This window comes from Panthera pardus, unplaced genomic scaffold (genome assembly GCF_024362965.1).
Source record: "Panthera pardus isolate Hobbes unplaced genomic scaffold, ASM2436296v1 HiC_scaffold_27, whole genome shotgun sequence".
Classification (NCBI taxonomy): domain Eukaryota; kingdom Metazoa; phylum Chordata; class Mammalia; order Carnivora; family Felidae; genus Panthera; species Panthera pardus.
The window spans coordinates 109,460,697-109,483,060 of NW_026526843.1; the positions used below are offsets into that span (position 1 = coordinate 109,460,697).

At 46.6% G+C, this 22,364-nt stretch overlaps 1 protein-coding gene across 10 annotated transcripts in view; it reads left to right on the forward strand.

Annotated features, from left to right (window-relative positions):
* SH3KBP1 (SH3 domain containing kinase binding protein 1) overlaps positions 1–22,364 on the forward strand; it is a 330,169-nt gene that overhangs the window by 298,939 nt on the left and 8,866 nt on the right. For 7 of the 10 annotated variants that reach the window (XM_019431614.2, XM_019431609.2, XM_019431612.2 and 4 more), the window contains 2 exons: positions 15,818–15,927; positions 19,794–19,922. In XM_019431614.2, coding sequence (XP_019287159.1) covers positions 15,818–15,927; positions 19,794–19,922 — 239 coding nt within the window. The remainder of the gene's footprint in view (positions 1–15,817; positions 15,928–19,793; positions 19,923–22,364) is intronic. The other 3 variants (XM_019431615.2, XM_053891776.1, XM_053891778.1) reach the window with 1 other exon arrangement.

A 22,364-nucleotide genomic window follows, 5' to 3' on the forward strand; every position in this document is an offset into this window, starting at 1 on the left:
AAGCACATCTGGCAACATCCCGGAGGCCAAGGGAGGAGAGGATTTTAAGCAGAATGTCTTTAGGCCCAAATGCACAAATGCTCTTGCAGGTGGGTCGGTCAAGGAGAAGAGGACATTGCAGAGGGGCCGGCTCCTTTCAGGGCCGCTTTGTAGCTCTGCTTTTGTAGCATTTGTTCGTTGCTTTGAATCGAGAAGGAAATTATTGGTACCAGAATGTTTTGTTAGTCACTCAAACAATTGAAGCTGTCCAAACGTGGGCTGCAGTGAATAGCCAAATACAGCCCTGAAAGGCATTAGAAATCATCAGTGTTAGCTATAAATAAATCTGTTTCCTCTTAATAAAGCTATAATTTTAAATTATTATAATATTGAATTAGAGAACATGACTTTTTCAGATCTCGCGTGGGCAGCCACCAGCATCTGTCAGCCCATAATAATTTAGAATGAAATCAGTTGGTCCAAAACGAAGTTGTTGATGTCAGTCAGATATTGTGTATCAGACTACACGGCCGTATTTCAAGTAACATAATAGGAAATGTGGATGAGCTCCAATGCAGGCCTGTGCATGAATAGAAATGAAAATTAAATCGTCCACTTTTCTCTTGCTGACGGGAGAGTCTCTGTTCCGATCGAATGGGAGATTATAGGCCGCGAAGTCAAGTGCCCTAACATTTACTTTTATTATGCCGTGTGTGGTAGTTCCCACGGCATGGCAGGAGTTATTATTACACTGCGGTACTGTGGAGATTTTCCGTCTCTTTCCCACTAGAGCACGTAGCAACGGGCCCCCAGGTGGGAAGCAACCTAGGAACTAAGCCATCTAGTTCCAACTAATTGACTTAGAAACAGCCCTTCTCATTTCTCCTCTGTCACTTGCCTTCGTTGACCATTGTTCTCCATTCTGTTTGAATCTCATTACACTTGTCCCACGTCTATCTCGTCACCCCCTCTTCACATCGGGGAGCTGGGACTTGCCCCCCCGTCTTTTCAGCCCGATCCACAGACACACTTGACGTCGCAGTCCACTTGGGGGCCACGTGTTGCTAGCTTTAAAGCTGATGGACTCAGGACAAGGAACTGGTTTGGAAGGTAGGAGTCCAACTTCCTCTTGTCCTCCGATCCCTCTCGGATGCCTCCTGGCGTGTGGGTCATTTGGACCAGGGAATGCAGAAGCACTTCCCTGCTGACACCCTGGGAATGCTATTAGGTGCTAGTTGATTTGGGATGCTGGCAAGGTTCTGAAACTGGATTGTGGTGATGGTTACACAACTCCGTAAACTGCCTCAAAATTAAGTTGTATGCTTAACATGGGTGAATTCTATGGGACGCAAATGGTACCTCAACAAAGGTGTTAAAAGCAGCTCTGGCTCCTGTCCAGGGACACGGGTCACACTTGCGTGCCAGTTTATACCAGAGCTGTGTGAGAAGCAATATGCACGTCTCCGGTGTGATGACAAAAAGCAGAAGAGATTGGGCTTAGTAGAGTCACGTGCTTTATACCAAGGAGGTGAAACATCCGGAGCTTCGGGTGGATGGATGTTGAACCTAGTCAGTCCCCTGAGCAGTTTCGGTGTCCTCCCCACACTTTGGGATGCTCGGCGTTGACTCCCGTTCATTCAGGAGAGGCTGTATGCTGGACATCTCCGTGCAGTGCTCCCCACCTCTCACCTAAGACTCTTAGGGCTCACAGCCTAGGTTTGCGCCGAGCAAACGCAGTCAAGCTGGCAGTCAGCACGGGTTTCAAAATCATTTCACAGTCTTACAGGAGGTGGCCTGATGGCAAAGCCTTGTCCTTCTCGGCACTTCCAAGAGTCCGGTCCCAGATGTAAACTGAGGATGTCTGCTGACAGATGTTCACAGTTATAAACATAAGGCCACACCCAAACCCAGGCGCTTGCCTGTGCCTATTCAGCCCCCATCAGGGCAGTCCTGGCCTTTGGTAGTCTGTCGGGTTGGCTGCGTTCATGCTTCGTTTTGAGGCGTTCCACAAATCTCTTTTTTTCCCTGTTTTTTTTAATTTAAACTTCAGTTAACCTACAGCACAATGTTGGCTTCAGGAGTAGAATTCAGTGATTTATCACTTACATACAACACCCGGTACTCATTCTTAATACCCATTACCTAGTTAGCCCATCATCCTACTCACCTCCCTCCATCAAACCTCAGTTCTCTATTGTTAAGAGGCTCTTGTGGTATGTTTCCCTCTCTCCTCTGCCTGCCGTGCGTTCATCTGCTTTGTTTCTTAAATTCCACAAACCTCTTTTACTCCATCACATCCAAGAAACACAAAAGCGATAAACATTCACAGTGCCAGGAGAAGGCTCATGAATGCTATAGAAACAGGTGGAGGTTAAACAAATCAAAGCGGGGGGATGATGATAAATTGTGGCTTAACTTCATGGGAGTGACGTGTTTTGTGGTGTGAATGATTCTAAAACACAGAGTGAGCAAGCAGTGCCTTCCTGCCTGAGCCACGTACAGCCATCGGCCCGCAGCAGGGAAAGTAACTGATGGGTGAGATGAGCAGAGGGACGTTTGGGTGTTTAACAAGCGTGTTCAAATGACTCTTGGCTTGGAGAGGGTCACAGTGCTGCTACCTGTGTGACCTGTGACCAGCCCCAGAAGCTCACCTGTGCACAGAGGCAGCATGAACAGCCCTGGTATTTTGGTCTCTTTCCTCCATCTTCAGGGCCCCTGCGGCCTTCCTTCACCCCGATGGCTTGAGTGTCTCCACTTTTGTGACATGCGGAGACTATTTGCAGGTTTAAGAATGCAAATGCAGAGGGGCACCCATGGGTCCAAAGTAGTCTATACTCAGCAAAGAGACTCACACACTAACATTTGCCACTTCCGCAGTGTGCTCAACTGAGGCCTCTGTGCTGTGAGTGAATGTGGAAGCAAGAAGGAACAGGTGACGTCCAGTCTCAGATTGCACATGGCATTTATTTGGCCTGCAGTGCCCTCCTCCCGCGGGCCATGGGCTCACAGATTGGCAGAGCCTGGTTATGGCTTCCGTTCGACTTGTAAATATCCGGAGGGATATGCGACCTGCCGGAAAACCAGGTTCAAGTACCCCTTACGCTAGAAGCATTAGAGACAAACTACACCTTATTAAGGAGGAAAGTTGAGTTCTCACACTCCTTCTCTTCGCCATAGGTCCTTGTTAAGGCATGATGTGGATATCTCAGCCCACTTGGCCTCCCACTACCTTGGATTCATTAAATGAGAAAAGTGATGAGTGCTTCAGGGTGAGGTTGTGGGCCCTGTTAGAGGGTAATCGGATCTGGTGGTGACAAGCTAAGGATGAGGTGTCAGTGAACAGGGAGCCCTGATTTAGAGCCGGAGGAGCCTCTTTATTTAGCTTTGCGGTGACCTGCAGCCGCGCTCCCCACCTCCCCAGGCCTGAGTCATCTCTCCCTGAGGTTGTTCATATTTTGGAATTCAGACTCACACACACAGAAAAGGCTTTTAATTCGAGGGACTGCTGACTTTTATTTTACTAATTAAGGACATTTTAAAAAGCAAATGCCATCATCGCCTGGTAGAAATAATCTCTGAGTTTAAAAATTGGATAAATTTAGCTTCCTGGGAGACTCACAATGTTGACCTTCTTTTTGTTGGCACCTTATAGACCGGCGATAGCCTTGTCATGGGTGGGCACCGCCTCCTGGGCGCCTTCTGAAAATCCCAAATCCAGCACATATGTGCAGAGAAGAGGGTCAGGGGAGAGGAGAAATGTCGAGGGCAAACGGAAGACTGCAGAAAGAGGCAGGTGTTGAAGCGTGGGTGAAAACTCACTGGCTCAGAAATGTACGATTAGCAGATTAATTTTTTTATAGAGATACCGTTACTTGTGATTTTTTTTTTAAATCACTCATGGAATTTTTTAAAATAAAAGGGCACTTTAAATGCTTTGTGCCTGTCTCCTCTTCCTTCCCCCAAGGCTGGAGAAAGGGGGCCTCCAGTTCTAGAGGGACGCCTGTCTCTCCCAGTATGGTAAGAGGATCCCTGTGCTTCGGATGGGTCTTTTCTTTCCTCTTCGAGTTTTTTACTCGGCGCTTAATTTTAGATTCCGTGTAACTCCAGGCATTCGGATGTTATTTCACACACAAAATGTTTCCTTTATGAGTGTCGAGAGCTCTTTTCTCTAAGTAAGGTGCCGTTGAATAAGATGAAACGCCCTGTTCCTCTGCTTCCTAAAAGGAAACGTGCCCTCTGAACGCACGCCCCATTGCAACAGGCCCTCTGGCCTTTGGGTCCTGAGGTCTGGGTGGTTGTTGTGTGTTTTTTTTTTTTTAATTTTTATTTGGGTGTAGTTAACACAATATTACATTAGCTTCAGGTGTGGATCCCGTTTCCATCTTTAAACCAGGGGCTTGGAGGAAATGATCAAAGGGGCCCCGTTCGGTCTCACAGGCTTGTCTCTCTGGCTCCATTTCTTTTAGCTGAGTTTTTGGGACATAGAGAAAGAAAACTGCTCCTTTGGTAACCTCTGAATCGTCCCTAAGATTGAATGGCTTGTTCTTCTGGGGCACCTGGGTAGCTCAGTCGGTTAAGTGTCCAGCTCTTGATTTGGGCTCAGATCATGATCTCCCAGTTTGTGGGATCGAGCCCCGCATCAGCCAGCGAGGAGCCTGCTTGGGATTCTCTCTCCTCCTCTCTCTCTCCCCCTCCCCCACTTGCATTTTCTCTCTAAATAAATAAATAAATAAATAAAATAGCTTATTCTTTAATTTGTCTCTTTACCACAATTCCTTCCATTCTATTTGTTCCTTTAACCTAGAATTGCTGATTTGGCCCTTTCTGAGGTCTAACCTAGGGTTTTCTTTGGCCTGAAGATTTTTGCTTATAAAAGATTTGCTGGCCAAGTAGAAGTTTAAGTAATTAACAATTGTGGGCATAACAGTTACGGCATTACTTTTTATAAAGGTTTTAAAAGTATTCACTTCTTAAAAACGCATCATGATTTTTGTCACCCAGATCTTACAGGAAAATGTAAATGGGGGTAGGATGTTTGCCATCCCAAATAAGTTTGAGTCACAGAGTCAAGCCTTATGTAGAGACGAGGTAATCGCACAGAGTTACTGAGGAAAGCGTGGGGTGTGTCCGAGAAATCAAGGGTTCTCAGCTAGGCACACTTGGATTTGGATTCTAGCTCCTCTCTCCTCTTCTTCCTGACAGGGTTAGTAAAGCCCACCTGCCTCAGAGGGTTGTTGTACCATCGAGACCTAGTGGTGTGGAGTGGCGGACACAAAACAGGCGCTGTTTCAGGGGTAGGTGGTGTAGCGGTAGTTCAGAGAGCGGCAAAGAACGAGGCCTCGACCTGCGTTCTCACCATGACTGCTGCTATTAGAAAGGAGGAAAGTTCTTGAACCCATAACGTAGATCAGCTGACTGAAATTTCCGTAGCCGCATCTGAAATCACTTCATACATGATCCACTCGGTTGTATTTTTATTTTCAAGAGCTCTCCCCACCCCCAATTGCAAAGGGAATAGGTACTTAAAAAAAGGGGGGGCGGGGAAGAACGCAGGAAGTTAGAAAGTGAAAGTCACCTTTGTGTCTCAGCCTCTCTTTGAGATGACCACTCTTAATTTGTTGTACACGCTTTTGGAAGTCTTTCCATTAATGGGTAGATGGACTTTTTCAAACGTGAGCATGTTGTATGTGCTGTTCTGGTCTACAGTTGTTTTTTTGTAACAAATAATGTATGTTTGATATCTCACCACAGAAGTCACATAGGTCAATGATAGACTTTTAACGGCGATGTGATATTCCATGGTATGATTCTACCATAGCCAGTTCAGCCAGAGCAGTGCTGCAAAGAGCAGCCTAGGACAGTGATCTATAGACAGGGCTCACTGCACCTTGGGAGGCCACGGAGACTCCTGGGCCTCCCAGGAGGCGATGGATAGTGTCTCATTTCATAGGTGCTCTTTCTTCAAACTCCTCTCCTAGGAGCCCCGCTGGATGCTGCTCCTCCCTCTCTTCCCCCTTCCCCAGTCACCTGCTCCCACCTTACACAGCCTAGCCAATCTCTTGCCCACTCCGTGGGTGTACAACCCCTGGTGCAAACTGAGAGACACTTCCAAGATGGGTGTCGGACTTGAGAAATTGAGTGACTTTATTGACCGGACAAAAAATCCATTGACAAGTTGGTTGGTTTCTAATTCTTTGTGTCAACAAAATTGAAGGAGGCACCCACTGAGTTGTTCACTGATAGATTGTTAAAAATAGTTCTTGGTGATGCTAGACCACCGTCTGATTTTTGCCACATACCTTGGAAAGAGTTCAAAGAATTGAGGGACATGGTGATAACAAAATTCTTTCCGTTCCCATATACTTCTGTTTGTGGGAACAGAGTTTTTTTGGCACTTAGGTCTATAAAATAAAAGATGGGAATAGAATCGATACCAAACCATGTCATTCTTATGGTAAGTTATAATCATGCACATGTGCATGAAGTTATCTGGGGGGAAAGCCCGATAAGATTCTACTCTTTTATGCTCACAGATTATTAAAATGTGTGGCATGTGTGCTTACATGTGTTTTGATCATTTGCTACTAATAATTGTCATGGTAACTCCTTCCAGGAGAAAAATAATTTTTCCCCTTAGAACCTTATGATTTCAGGAAATTCAGAAATCATAAATTTCAATTTGTATACATGTTTTTATAACAAAAAGATAATTAACAGAAGGCAAAGTTAACAAAATCGTAAAACTAGGTTACATTAGAGTAAAACCCAGCATTATGATGGAAATATGAATTCAGAGAGGGAAAAGGGTGGTGCAGACTTTCCAAGTGTTAAAGAAAAGCTTAGTCCTGATTTTTTTTTTAATTTTTTTTCAATGTTTATTTATTTTTGAGAGGGAGAGACAGAGCACGAGTCGGGGAGGAACAGAGAGAGAGGTGGACACAGAATCCAAAGCAGGCTCCAGGCTCTGAGCTGTCAGCACAAAGCTGGACACGGGGCTCAAACTCATGAACTGTGAGATCTTGACCTGAGCCAAAGTCGGACGCTTAACCGACTGAGCCACCCAGGCGCCCCAGCTTATTCCTGATTTTTTAATACGGACGGCAGTGTTTGTTAGGTTACTGTGGCATTCAAATAGATGTTGAATGTGTTTAAGAGAGTAATATAATAGTCACATTTTAAAATATCAATATTGAGAATATAGCAGAAATGATATCTTTTGTGACAATAACTTACGATAAATTTTAGATGTCACCTTAAGATGTGTAAAGGAGCACGTGGGTTTTCAAAATTATTTTAGGAGACACTCTGGAAAAACAGCTTTAAGACCACTGGCCTTATAAATATATCGTTCTAGGCTTACATAAACATTTCTCTGGATCCGTTTCTAGAAGTGAAATATCTGAAAGTGTATGCATTTACATTTCATGATAGGTATTAACAAATGGCATTACAAAAAGGCTCTGCCAATTTACATTCCTGTAATAATAGCATAACCACTATTTCCAGTAAATACATTATTTACTAAATCATTTGGCATAACACTTTCGGGTCTGTAGTAAGCAACTTTTAAAGGAATGCAAGTGTGAAAAGTTACTTTCCCCATTTGACGTTGCCTGTTATCAATCCCCATGAAGCATTCTACCTCTCTTTGGTGCTAGACTTCAGTAAGGCATGCCTCCCACTTCCCGTACCCCTTCTCCAGATCTAAATTAGGTCCCCATGCTATCATTGCTAATTTCATCTTTTACCTTTCTTTCATAGTAGCTAGCAAAATGTATAATTATATATAATATATATATACTGATATATATATGTAATACATATATGTACTTATAAGTATATATATTAATATTATATTATTATATATTATATTACATTATATATTATATGTAATACATATTATATATAATATATATAATTTATATATAAGTCCATTTCTTTTGGAGGCTCTAAGCTCCGTGAGGCAGGGGCCATGGCTATTTTGTTCACCGCCCCCCCCCCCCCCCGATCCCCCCGTGCCTGGCCCAGAGCCTGGATTGTAGTACTCACTTAGTAAATATGTATGGAAGGAATGGACTAAGCAGACATGAGAAGAAATACCATGATGCAGGGTCTGGTAGAGATCTTCATTGCTGCAAGTCGCATGTAGCTATTTAAATTTAATTTATTTTAAATAATCACACTTAGCCGTATGACTGTGCTAGGTAGCCACATGAGGCTAGTGGCTACCATATTGGACGGTACAGATATAGCAGGTTTCCGTCATCACAGCAAGTTTGATGGGTAGTGCTGACAAAGTGATGCCACTTTCATTCTCATTGAGATAGCTCTGCCTGGCACACAGTAGATACTTAATAAATATTCGATTAAGTGAAGGAGCAAGTAAACTCTATCTTCCTCTCTTATTCTTCAGCTATAAGTTCCCATGTGAAAGTTATTTTGTACTGAATAGCTAAAAAGCCTGGTTTACCTTGCCTAACACCTTACATTTCTTGCCAGAGATTCCCTGAAGGAAGCCAGTTCCTTTTTCTGTCCATTTAAAAACACGTTGGAATAAACCGGAACAAAGACAGCTTGTCATCAGAGCATAAATGGGTTTCTTCACACACACCAGATGACATTCTGAGTGTCTTTTCTTATTCTTGATATAGAAACAGTTCGGAGAGTTCACTGTGGGATACGTGAGACGTAAGGTGAAATGTTCTTGGTGTCTGTTCAGTGGTCTGTAGTGGAAAGAATTCCACAGACATGAATCTGGTTGTCGGCCCTGTCACTTTCCGGTTGTGACCTTGACCAAGTTGTCTAACCTCTGACCCTCTGTCTCCCTTTATGGAGAAGAGCAGCCTACACAGCATGGGTTTTGTGTTAAATGAGTGTGCGTGTGTGAAGGGGGGAGTCGTAGGTGGGCAAACAGTAGCGCAAACCTGTTTAGCTCAGTACTTGTGTCTTACAGATTCCACCCCCGGATTATAAATGAAAATGCAGCAGCTAATATGCTCTATCCGTCCACATTTTGGAGGACTTATTTTCCCATAAAATCTAATCGTTGGTCAAATGAGAATTTTTCAGTCAGTGATGCAGCTAACGCAGGTGTTCGTTTGACCCCTCATAATGGGCTCGTCTCTGTAGTCGGCACAGATTTTCCACACCGGTCACATGATTTACATGCAGGGTAAGACTTCCTGTCCAGACTGCCTGGAGATGCTTCTTCACTGTGGAGAAGGCACCAACAGCCCTGTGGGTTTAGAGTTCTCTCATTTAAAAAGAAAAAAAAAAAAAACCACGTGTGTGCTTTTTTATAAATTTAGCCTTGCTCTTAGATCTCTGTTCCCAAATCCCATAGCTCCATCAATGATATATGAAAACAAAATTCTACCTGCGTGATTTGAAAGAGTTTTCATACAATTTCCCATTTATAAAAGAACAATTCTACAAAGCTTATAGCTCAGATAATTCTCCCCTTTTTTTTCTGGTGGAAAAACTGAAGCCCAGAAAGGTTGTTTGTTCATTTATTCAATAATCATCGATTGCACACACACTGCAAGCCAGAAATGATGTCACACCGGGGCAAAACAGAGAGAAAAGGCATAGGCTCTTTCCTGGCTGTTGGGGAGAGAGATAAGTCAGCAAGGAATGTCAGGGTGCTAAATGCTGAGATCAGAGTGGTGGATGAGTAGGGGAACATCCAAGCCAGGCTTTGGGGTGCAGTCTGGCTTCTTGGAAGAGGTCTTCATCCCTAAGCCAAGTCTCGATAGCCCCAGGCGTGAGGAAGGGAGGGAAGGGAAAGGAAGGAAAGAAAGTCATGCAAGGGACAGAGACAGAGGTTGTCACCAGCCATACCACCAGGGCCTTGGCCATGCTAAGTCACCAGGATTTCCTGGGAACTTGGGAAGGATTTGAAGCAGAGAATGGGGACATACTCAGAGCTTCGTGTCACACGTCTCTCTGGGGGAAGCCCATGGAGTGGTACTGGATTGGGAGGGAGAAAGCCGTTACAGTCCTGCTGGGCCTGTGGTCCACAAGGAGCCCCGCCAGCCGTGATGATCCTTGACAGTGACATGGAGGAGAAGGGACGGCTTCCAGAGATACCGGGAGGTAGTGACATTGCCACGCTTCAACTGTAGGAAACTTCCACTCTAGGGCTCCTTCGCAAGTCCAGAGCAGTGAGCTCCGATGAATAAATAGCCATTTAAGAGTTTGCAGACGGTTGCTTTGGTGACAGCTGGCCTGTCTCAGACTTTTAACTGTTTCTCTCCTGTGGTGTCAGTGGACGCATTTTGGGTCACCTGTGGTCACTGGTACAATCCCTCCCATCCATGGAAAATAAGGCCGCATTTTCTAATTGAACTAAATAGGGTATGACTGAAATTGATGGAAAATGGGCAACTGTGTGTGCCATGGAGAGTCAAGGGCCCTTTCCAGGCTGGATCCGTGTCCAACATAAATGATCCCCGTATGTCTGCAGAGGGCTCGTCTTTCAAGTATGAGAAAAGCCAAGAACCTCTCATCCTTCTGAAACTAACTTTTAAAAAATACCCAACATTTGCCAGTTCAATAGTTTTGGATTGGCTTATGGGCATTAAAACCATTTCTTACTAAGAGGAAAAATTCCTAGCCAGGCTGAGAAAGCTTATATCAAGTTTCAGCCTGATTCATTTCAAAAACCATCGTGAAAATTGGGACATTTTCTTCACACCACAATGAGTTAGTCATGGAAACTCTGCCTTAATGTCAGCTACCATAGCCACAGTCACGAGAGCATGCTTTGTGCCCCTGAAAGTTTAGGTTACAGTACTGAAGAGTTTCCCCCTCCACTGGCAGAAAGCAGAAGTGTGTCGCAGTGTGGGCTCCGTGCTTTCCTTTTCAGCAAGCGGCCTCCTACTTGGTGTGTCTTTTTCTTTCTGGAAGTTGACTTTTGCTATTGTTTCCCGAAAGTGCTTTTTATCATCTTAAAGTATAGGAAGTTAAACATAGCTGAATATGCATGAAGAGGTTAAAAAGAGTGGCTCCCCCTGCAGGATTCCGGCCATCCTCTTACTCTTGAGTGACAAGGATGAGGCAGTCTTCTCGGCCATCTGTCATTCTGTTGAGGTGACGCTGGCTAAGTGTGGCCAGGCTTCAACGTGTACGGGTGTTTGGAGCGTAGACTTCAGCCAGTAAAACAAAATGGGCCAGCCAAGCTTCCCCTGCAGCCACGGCACAGAGCGTTGCCCTCCACCCTCGAGCTGCCGCCTCACGTCCTGTTAGTAGAAACCTCTGTAAGCTACACTCCTGGAAATAGAGTTTTTCTTGGGATGGTTTAGTCATTTGTTGGCGAGTTCGTTTGTTCGCTTGTTCTTTCATTCACAGGATATTAAGCACGATTTTCCCGGGAACATGCTAGACTTTGAGAGGACAAAGACGAGTTCCTGTCCTCCTGGGGCTCACGGCCGAAGCGCGTGAGATACACACCACACCTCTGAATCGTTTTGAAAGTGTGATCCATTACAGACAAGCTCATGTGTTGTCGAACCCTCAACTCCCGGGTGGATTTAATTATTTTAGTGGCCCCGGTGCACGGGTGCGGAGCAAAGGTGGAGTCCTCCCTGGAGCCCTGCAGAAGTTTCCCGGGTGTGACCTTGTCTGTCCCTACACACCATGCTGAGTCCATCCCAGGGCGGGCCTGAGGCTGGCCCATCCGCTCCCCTTGCTCCCCACATCCTTCTTTCACCCCGCTCTGCATGCTGGGTCACCTCACGTCCTCCTCCTCACTCCCACTGCGGTGTTTCTGACCCGTCAGCGATCACCCAAGCCTTCGGTCGCCGCTTTGATCTGCTGCTCCGGCACCCGTGTTGCCCCACACACCAGGTCAGCACCGCCCAGCCTGGCCCTGGAGGGGCTCTCCTGACGAGCCTTACTCCTGACGGCTCCCCTGGGCAGGCCATCCACTCGGTGGACCCTGGAACACCCTATCCCTCACGTGGTGGCGGCACCCCAGTGCCCTCTCCCATCAGCTCAGTCAAGTCCTTACTTATCCCTCCCTCCCCCGAGCCCCCAGCCTCTGCTAGAGCACTGCTTCTCTACGTGGCAGCATACTAATGTCACCTAGGGACACTGAAAAGCCACCATGCCCAGGCTGCACCCCGGACAAATTCAGTCAGTCTCCAGAGAGGGACCCAGGCATGAGTCCTCTTGTTTTTTTAATTGTCCGGTGATGTCACTGTGCAGCCAAGGTGGAGAACCAGAGTGAATTAGCCTCTAATTTTTCTCTCACTGCTTCGCCCTGCTCAGGTTTGGGCCCCAGAGCTGGTTTCAGTTTCCAGGACAGAGTCATGACGTAGGTGGACCCTGTCAGCCCCTGGTAGCGCCCAGCCAAGGCCCACTCAATTGTTGGAACCTTTAATGGCCTTCTCCTTCACCGCCTCCCCTGGCTGCCCGTTCAGTGTCTGTTCCTCAGTCTTGTGTCCTCTGCCCCAGGCTCCCCTGAGCTCATGTGCCTCCCGTTCCCCACCACCAGCCCCCACCCTCCAGCGGCCCTCCCTGTCCTGGGCCTTATTCCCTTCTCCCCGCCGGGAAGCCACATAGAGAACCTGCCGGACTCGTTGTGTTTCGCATGCGTGCCAGAATATCTGCGCGGCACTTTCCTGTGAACAGAAATCAAAGAGGGGGAATGATTTGGAAACTAATTATCTGCTGATACGGGGTTTGATTCAATAAATCATGAATCGCAGTGCAACGGAAGAGTATAAGACAATCAAGATATCATGAGGAGTTTTTAGAGTCCTGGCGGATGATGTTAAAGGAAATAAGCACAAGGCAGTACCACATACAGTGTGGACTAGGTCTGTTTTTGATAGTGCTTGTCTCAGTGTGGCAAGATTGTAGTCGACTTTCTTGTGTTATAATTTTATGTTTCTCTTAAAACAAGTGTACATTGAGCATGTACCACTTTTTTCATAGAGAAACAGCGATTTAAAAATTAATTAGGGAGATAGTAATATCGGATGATGACTTTGGGCATCGATTTAAGTGCATCATGGGGAATTTTGATGTCAGACAGTATGGAGCTGGTGGAGGCAAGTCCCGGGGTATGACCAGGAGGGGAACCTTTAAGGAAAATAAGATTCTCTTAGAGGGAAGGCCCCCCAGAGGGTCAGGCCAGTGATGTGGCACTCAAGAGGCCCACCTAACTGTGGGGATGTTGGCCTGTGCCCAGGCTGTGCTGAGCCAGCCGGCAGGGGGGGTGCCATTTGGGAGCCCTGTACTGACACTGGGTGCTGATCGGCTCCCCATCGTCTCCGAACACCACTGACGCTTTTCTTTGTTCTGTCTCTGCAGATAGTTAACCTTTGGTTATACTTACCTTGCCCTGATGAGTTCGTTGAATAATTATTCATTTACCCGGTGCTAGAATGAAGTCACTTACTGTGATCCCAGGTGTCATGTAATGGTATGTCCCAAGCAGTGATTTGTGCTTGGTTTTGCATATTCCACTCAAGGAAGCAGATTGCATACAGCACCTGCCCGTTCATTAATAGAATAAAGCTGACCATCACACAGCCAGACACCTTATTTTTTTTTAAGTTTATTTTATTTTTGAGAGGTGGGGAGCAGAGAGAGAGGGGGGGAGAGAGAGAGTCCCAAGAAGGCTCTGCACTGTCAGCACAGAGCCTGATGTGGAGCTTGATGCCATGAACTGTGAGATGGTGAGCTGAGCTGAAATCCAGAGTTCCGACGCTTAAACGACTGAGCCACCCAGGCTCCCCAGACCGCTTATTATCAACAAAAGAGCTATCAACTATCAACAAAAGAGCTCTCCCCGAAATAAGGAGGAAAAAAACCCACACGTAATTTTTATCTTTTCTGTTCTGAGCCAGCATATTTGCAGTTACAGTAGTTAGGGTGCTTTCAGCCGAGAATAAAGAATATCTAATTAAAATTGGCTAGAATATGGGGCGCCTGGGTGGCTCAGTCGGTTGGGCATCTGACGTTGGCTCGGGTCATGATCTCACGGTTCGTGGGTTCGAGCCCCACGTCGGGCTCTGTGCTGACATCTCGGAGCCTGGAGCCTGCTTCAGATTCTGTGTCTCCCTCGCTCTCTGCTCACACTCTGTTTCTTTCTCTCTCAAAAATAAACCAACATTAAAACATAATAATAAATAAAATTGGCTGAAATAGGTGCACCTGGGTGGCTTGGTCATTTAAGCATCTGACTTCAGCTCAGGTCATGATCTTGCCATTACTAAGTTCGAGCCCCGCGTCGGGCTCATTGCTGACAGCTCAGAGCCTGGATCCTGTTTCATATTCTCTGTCTCCCTTTCTCTCTGCCCCTCCCTGACCCATGCTCTGTTTCTCTCTCTCTCAAAAATAAATAAACATTAAAAAATTTTGAAAAACAAAAATAAAAAAATGAAGTTGGCTGGTAGAACAGAGGGTTATTAATTTCACATAGCAAGAAGTCCAGGGACTCGATGATTCCAGGATTGGTGGGTGGCTCATCAGGGTTGCCAGTCATCCAACATTTCTCTGTTCTTCTGCTCTGCCATCCTCAAGATCTCCAAGAGCATTGGCCCTGCTTCCCTCATGGCCGTAAGATGGCTGTCACAGCTCCAGGCATCCTTTCCATGCACAGTAGCACTCCGAGCAGGAAAGAAGAAAGGGCAACGATACGAATGGCCTTCTCCTCATTTGCCTCTCCCAACAGAGAGAAATTGTCTTTCCCAGACACTGTCAGCAGACCTCCCTTTATTCCTCAGTGATCGAAATTGGGGTACGTGGCAGCCTCTGGACCAATCACAGGCAAAAAGGAGCAGGGTTGCCATCATTGGCATAGACCAAACATGGTTCAGCTCAGGAGCTGAGCACATTGTCCCGAAACAAAGCCGGGGCTCCACTAAAAGGAGAATGAAGAATGGTTTGGGAAGGCAGTGCCTGGCATGGCATGTGAAACACAATCTACTTGGCGGCAGGGGTGGCGTTGCCCCAGTCACAAGCGATAACGGGCCTCAGTGTCGGCCCCTTTCTGCCAGCCATTCCTTTGTGCAATCACATAACACGCATCTCCACTTGATCTGTAAACCCCCCAGAACTAGATAGAATGTGTGATCCCTTAGCCCAATTTGTTGAAGACGGCAAAGGCCTTCCTTTGGACACCTGCCAGGTGCAGTTATAATCTGGCTGAAATGATTCTGTATTTCTCCGAGACCTCCATCAGCGAGATGTAAGCTCCCTGAGGGCAGGGTCCTTTCTGCCACGCTCACTGGCATAGCCTGGTATCTAGCCCCACGTGTGGCACAGAGTAACCGCTCAGTCATAATGGAGTGAGTGAATGAGCAGACCGATGACTGAAGATCGTGTCTCCATTGAGTGATGCCTCTTGAAGCAGAATGGTGCCGGGCTCTGGGAGTTGTCTGGAGAAGCAGAAGCTTGCTGTCTACCTCCAGGGAGTTTGTAGTAACGTCAGGGTGGAAGCTGATGGCCGGGCTGTGGTAGTACAACCAGAACGGGAGCCTGCCCTCTCTCCTCTTGGGGAATCAATGATGAGCGTTCACCTGTCCATGGGTATTGTACCTTGTGCTAACTGCCTTTTGTGTTAAGACTACGAGACTGTTTTATCTACCAAAATGAACTTACATTAGTGGAGGAAAGAGGATTCCTCCTTTGCCTTTCTTTCTGTAGCTTTTAAAGACCTACCACATTTATTGGATGACAAGAGGATGGAAATCGTCTTCATAAATGGTGAGGTGCATTCCAGATGGAAAGGATGAGTATTAAGGAGAAGAGGTGCTTGTGGCCTGTTATGAGAACCTACCCTCACTCCTATTATTGCTCTTAAAACTCTGTTTTCCTTTTGTTTTAGACCTAGAAGGTTTTGACTCTGTGGTATCATCTACTGAGAAACTCAGTCACCCAACCACAAGCAGACCAAAAGCTACGGGGAGGCGGCCTCCGTCTCAATCCCTCACATCCGTAAGTGTCTCCTTGCTTCTTCTATGGCTACAAAGCAGGTCAGGTTAGAGACTCCGGCCAAGGACTCCCGCAAGTGGCTGATAGGAGGACAAGCCAGGAGAGGGAGGTCATGAGATACACCGCTGAGCAAAAGTGATTTGAGCGTCTTCTGGAATCAAGCAGTATTCCTTTCTCCTTGTTCTTCGCATATCTGCCACTGAGGTGGGCACTGCCTAGTCCCACTCTCCTTTTCTCTCCTTCCGGGTTGATCTCTCTTTGAACCTGAAATGCAATTGGTAAGAAAGAAAATGTCCTGTTTTGGGGTGGAAGAGGAGAGTGAGACTGTTCTGGTCTGTAAACAGAACCTTGCTAAAGAGCGACCTGCCGCTGTCCGACGCTCGGCAGCGGCCAAACTTTTTTCTCCCAAAGCCCCATTATTGGCACCCCTTCACGGAACCGCACACACACCTTTAGGAGGGTGTTTTGTAAACATACGAGGCACCTGGTCATGTAGTAGAGACCAGTTAGAACGTTCCAGATAACCTACAGATGTTTTTTGTTTGGGTCATTTTGAATAACTTCTTTTCTTACTGGAAACCTGTAACACAGTTGTTGTACCAAATTTTGACAATGAAATGCATAAAGAAGAAAGTAAGATACCTGTAACCTGCTTTCCAGAGCTAAGAACCGTTAACCGCTTAGTGTATATCTGTAGTTTTTATTTAAACTTCTGTCTGTACATCTAACCTTATGTCTTCAGAATGGGATCACACAGCACATGGTTTTTTGGAACTTGCTCTCCCCCCTTATATGGTGTACCCTTCTCCCCAGTCATTACCCATTCTACCATGACATCACATTTAATGGCTGCCTAGTGTTCCAACCTGTGAATATATGAGTTTGTCTAGTCCATGCACGATTATTGGACATTTATGTTGTTTCCACTTCTGCATTATAAACACTGAAGTGAATGTCATTGGAGAAAATATCTTGATGCTTCCACAAGCGATGTGCGTGTGTATATCTACCTACCCATCTATCTTCTTTCTTTCCTTCTCTTTCTCTTTCTTTCTTTCTTTCTTTCTTTCTTTCTTTCTTTCTTTCTTTCTTTCTTTCTCTTTCTCTCTCTCTCTCTCTCTCTCTCTCTCTCTCTCTCTACCTCTGTATATCACATTGTCTTGTCCTTGCTGGGAATGCAGGTCTAAGACCTTATGACCTTCACCCAGATACGCCAAGGAATTAACCTTTTGCAGGCTTTCCAGAACACTTTCTACTTTCGCCTCGTCACTGATCCCACCGAGGTACTCACTTAGAAGAAAAAGAATGCCACTTCCTTTGAACCTCTTCTCTCGTATCTGTTGAGTTTGGGAGGTGTGGTTTGAGTCATGCTATTTTGCCTCTTTGAATGAAACAAACCTAACTATGTATTGACATCTTTTTGGGAGAAAGACTTGACACAGTGGCTTACTTTTTCACTCTTTAGGTGTATAGAGTACTGTGTCACTACCATCTTGACTCTCTCCACACCCTCCCCAACGTGCCTCATATACACACGACCTATTTAATTGCTTCTTAGTATCTCAGAGTTTTGATCCTACCTCCCACAGCTTCTCTATAAATCCTTCTTCAGTTTTGTTTTTTCCTACAAATTCTTCCCCACTTTTCAAGGTCTAGAGGGCCTTGAGGCATCCAGAATCAAATACAGAGAAAGTCAGTTTATCATCCACACCCCACCCTTGGTTCATACATCGCATGCCTGGAGGTTCATGTATATTTGGGGGACTGGGTAAAGGCACCTCATCTTCACTCCGCTTTTAGCCACCACCTTCGTTCATTCGCTCATTCAACAAATATTTATAGGCATTTATCTCATGGGGACTCCGCTCTGAGCCGGGTACCAAGGCTGCGACTGGGAGCGAGACACACATGGGCCCTGCCCATGGGAAGCTTATGGCACAGTGACTCAGAGTTGGGCATTTTTATATGGGACAATTTTATTTGAAGGCTTGAAATAACAGGATACATTTATGCTTTAAAGAAGTACAATCACTCTCTTCCTTCGTTCCCATCCATCCCCACGTAGATGCGTACTTTGAATTCGTATTTGCTCTTCTTCCGCTTAGTACCTGTAGGTTTTTCATAGCAAAATGGGATCGTGGGTATGGACATATTCCTAACAGGCCGTTGGAAGGAATGATTGGGGAAATGCACCAGTCAGGATTCCCCAGCCCAGGGCCTCTCACCCTGCTCTGAGCTGATTTATGTTTATTGCATTCAAAGAGCAAGCTTGGGCTGACAGCTCATGAACTCTAGGTTACAGAGGAGGAAACTGGCTTTTTTTTATTATTTTTATTTTTAATGTTTATTTATTTCTGAGACAGAGAGAGAGAGACAGAGTGTGAGCAGGGGAGGGGCCGAGAGAGAGACAGAAAGACACAGAATCTGAAGAGGCTCCAGGCTCTGAGCTGTCAGCACAGAGCCCGACGTGGGGCTCGAACTCACAAACCGTGAGATCATGACCTGAGCCGAAGTCAGTCGCTCAACCGACTGAGCCACCCAGGCGCCCCGAAACTGGCTTTTTGAATAAAATCTCAGAATGAAAGGATATAGGCATTGCAAGGTGGTTAAGCAGTTAAGCTTAGATTAATAAGAAAGCTTAGTTCGGGGTGTTATTCTAGGTACTTGGATTTTCAGAGGAAACAAAGATTAACAAGTAAGACCTTTTCATTTGCAAACTTTGCTTATAAATCCCTAAATATATTAGTTTTCTGCCTTAGAAAATAGTCAACAGAAGAAGATAAATATGGCATGATGTAGGCATGATTTTTCAATAATGACACCAGTGATGATTCTAAATAGGACTGTTTTCCCACACTTAGCCACACTTCTATGCTAAGTATGAGCACACCCAAAGAGATCTCTGGAAGATTCGTCGTTTAGAAAGATTCCTTGCCACAGGAACGCTTAGTTTCATTTGTTTGGTCCTAAAATTGGGAAATTCTAGCACAGTAATCATTTCTGTCCACGTGCACTCCAGTGAATTGGTTCACATTCATCCAGCTTTTTGACCTTCACAGTGAGGCAGAAAGGGTAGGAGTATTATCCCCGTGTTTTACCAAAAGATGCCGCCATTCTGTAAATGCACCTTAGCAAACATAGAATCCACCACGGATGTTGATTGTCCCTGGCGACGAGGGTGGAGATTTAGCAGTAGACGTCACATTAGAGGTGAGCTTCCCCCACACCCCCACCCCTTGCAGGCAGGGCTGTGCTCTGGGGCTGCGGAAATGTCACTCGCTGGCCCCCGGGCCTGTGACCTCTTGCTCCCTGAAACAGTTTCCTCTCGGAAAAGTTCTTGTAGGCACTTCACTTCGCCTCAGATTTTGTGGTCCTGGAAAAGGATCCAGAGGGAGTGAAGGAGAGGCAGCTTCGAGGCAGCCTCCTCTTGACTTGTGTGTCCCTTTGCACTGGACTGTCAGCCTTGTGAGAGCAGGGACCGTGTCGGGCACGTCACCTAAGTTCGGTATCCAGCTCAGTGCTCAGCACACAGTAGCAGATGTTTACAGAAAGAAGGGAGGCTCTGAAGGATGGAGGGAGCCGGAAAGGACGGTGATGCAGGCCCGCACGGGTGAAATGACCGGCGGCCATCAGTGGAAAGATCCCATGGAAAGATCCCTGCTGTAGGAAATCTTGCTTCTTAGTCCCAGTTCTGCCACTGTCTCTAGTGCACCAGATACAGCACACTTTCTGCCTCTCGAGGTTATAATGAGGAGAGAAACAAAGTAGAAGTGTCGAGCGCTTTGAAAAGCATACAACATTATGTGAACAAAAGCTATGTCAGCTAAGGTGTAATTCTGACAAAAGCATTTTCTTTTGGCTTTATCCAGTCTTCCCTTTCAAGCCCTGATATCTTTGACTCCCCAAGTCCCGAAGAAGATAAAGAGGAACACGTTTCACTTGCACACAGAGGAGTGGAAGCATCAAAGAAAACTTCAAAGACTGTTACCATATCCCAAGTGAGTGACCAGCCATGGCAAGGGATCCCTGCCTTTCCGTGTACGCTCTGACGAGGAGTTATAACCCAGACGAGGATAAATGGGAGTCTTAGTCCGTTCGGACTGCTGTAACAGAGTGGCATCGATGGGGGGCTCAGAAGCGGCAGGCAGTTAGGTCTCAGTTCTGGAGGCCGGCATTCCGAGATCAAGGTGCCAGCGTGGCCGGTTCCGGTGACGGTGGGTTGCAGACAGCTGACTTCTCGTTGTCTCCTCACGTGGTAGAAACTAGGGTGAGGAGCTGTCTGAGGTCTTTTTTCTAAGGGCACTAATTGCATTCCTGAGGCACCACGCTTATGACCTTCACACTTCCCGAGGCCCTGCCTCCTAATATCCCAACTCAGGGCTAGGATTTCCCCATACGAGTGGCAGGGGTGGGGCGTGCAGGACACAAACATTTAGTCCGTTGCCACAGACCATGCGAGTTTTTGTCATTCTTCAGTAACAGTTATTACTTTAGTCATCAAAATCCCAGACGCGTGTTTTTAAAAAGTCCCACAAACTGGGCGGAATGTCTGAGATGCAAGGTTAGTTGTGGCTTTTTCATGTTTTCTCTTGCGGTTTGATCTCCTCGGCATACCGTCAGCCACACACAAGCACACGCCCTCACGCGCCATTGCCGCTGTCACCGTCCCCACCACCACCACCACCACCACCGCCGCAGCAGCTTCAGGAGCCCAGCGGTGTGGCAAAGAACGCATGAGGTACATTCAGTGCCGTGCGCTCTGCCCACACATCTTGGCTTTTGTGTTCAAAACCGATGATATCACAGGTTATGTTTGGCAGCACGTGGCTTTCAAGAACTAAAGCGAGTCTCTTAAAGAAAAGCTGATTTGGATTCATTTATTACGATCAATTGATAGTCTAAAAACCTTTTAGTTTCACTGCATGCCCAAGGAACGGAATAGCAATGTTCAGCTACTGCGCGCGGCTTTTGAAGGATACCCTGTACTAGTCCTGTTCAGCCTAAGAATGTGTTTTCTCGTGCTAAGAGAACCCAGTCAGTTGGAATTATTTTCTATAAACATTAGCAACTGCTTTCTAACAGCAGAACACTACACCCGCTTTTTTAAGGCACTTTTTTAAGCAGGAACGAACACAAAGAAATCACAGGGTATGTAGGCTTTTCCTTCTCACAGATTTAAGAATTTACACATACGTCTAGATTTTCTTAAAAACCTGGTCTAGTAAGCAAAAATATGATCCTATAAAACACATCAATTGTAGTTAGTCACAAAACTAAAGCAGTCTTCCTTTATGAAAGGATTCCATTTGCAGAAACTGGATTTAGACCCGCTTTTTCCCACAGCTGCGCTCTGGCTGACATCCCCGGGGTGTCTCTGTAGTGACATCTACTGGTGGGCAGCGGCTCTTCATGTTTCTGGTTTACACGGTCCCACCCCATTAGCCCCTGTCCCTTCCTGGGGGTTGTCGGGTCACGTTGTTTATTGCTTCTATACGTGAACTACCTTGGTCAGGGTGCATAGTGGCCGAAACTCTTGTCAGAGCTTGAAAGGCTATTTGCCGGCTGCACTGGGCTGGGAGGGAAAATTACGTAGGAAATACTAAAAGAAGCATCGCTTGAAGAGTTGCCTGAAAGTCAGTCTGTGAGGACATCGGTAGGTTGGAGGAGGTATGTGACAATGCAGAGCGGGAAGTGGGGAAAAGCATGAACCCGGGAATAGGAAAGAAGCAAAGAAAATAATGACAGGAGAGCGTGAATCTTCAGGCTCAGGCAGTCATGGTACGGGGCTTGAGGGTCCAGCCGGCAGAGGAGAGGATTGAAGCCCGGTTCTGCCCGTTATTAGCTGTGAGCTTGGGGGATTTCTCAACCACGTCCCTCAGCTTCCGTTTCCTGCTCAGTCGAAAGTGGGTGCCAACTGATCCTCGTTTCCATTATCTAGCGACGTCCGGCACGTGACCAGTGCTGCATAAATGTCAGTCCCTCTTCCCTCTTACTCTAACTCCTACAGCAATAAGCACGGGATGGCAGATCGCTCTCCCTGGCAGCAGAAAGCGCTTTTCCTCAATGGTAACTTGGCAGAGAAAAGGCGGGCGGGGAGGCTGGGAATGATGGCCCATCTGCTTCTGGCTCGCTCTGCCCAGTCTCTCTCTCTAGCACAGCCGGAATCCACGCTCTCCCTCCTCACCGTGCCAGCCAGGCCCCTTCTTGGCTCTTGCCCTGGGCACCTGCTGCTGGAAGAGTCCCAGCTGCGTTGCCAAGCTTTACCACCGGCCTCAACTTCCCCGTCACTCACCCCCTTGCCTCCCAGCACCCTGTCTGCTGCTTGCCCTCCCCCCAACCTGCCTTGGGCCTCAGGATCTCACTTTCCCTCGCTTCCGCTTCCTCCCCTGGGTGGCCCGATGCCCCTTTGCTCTCCGGCCCATGACTGTCCCACTGCCTGT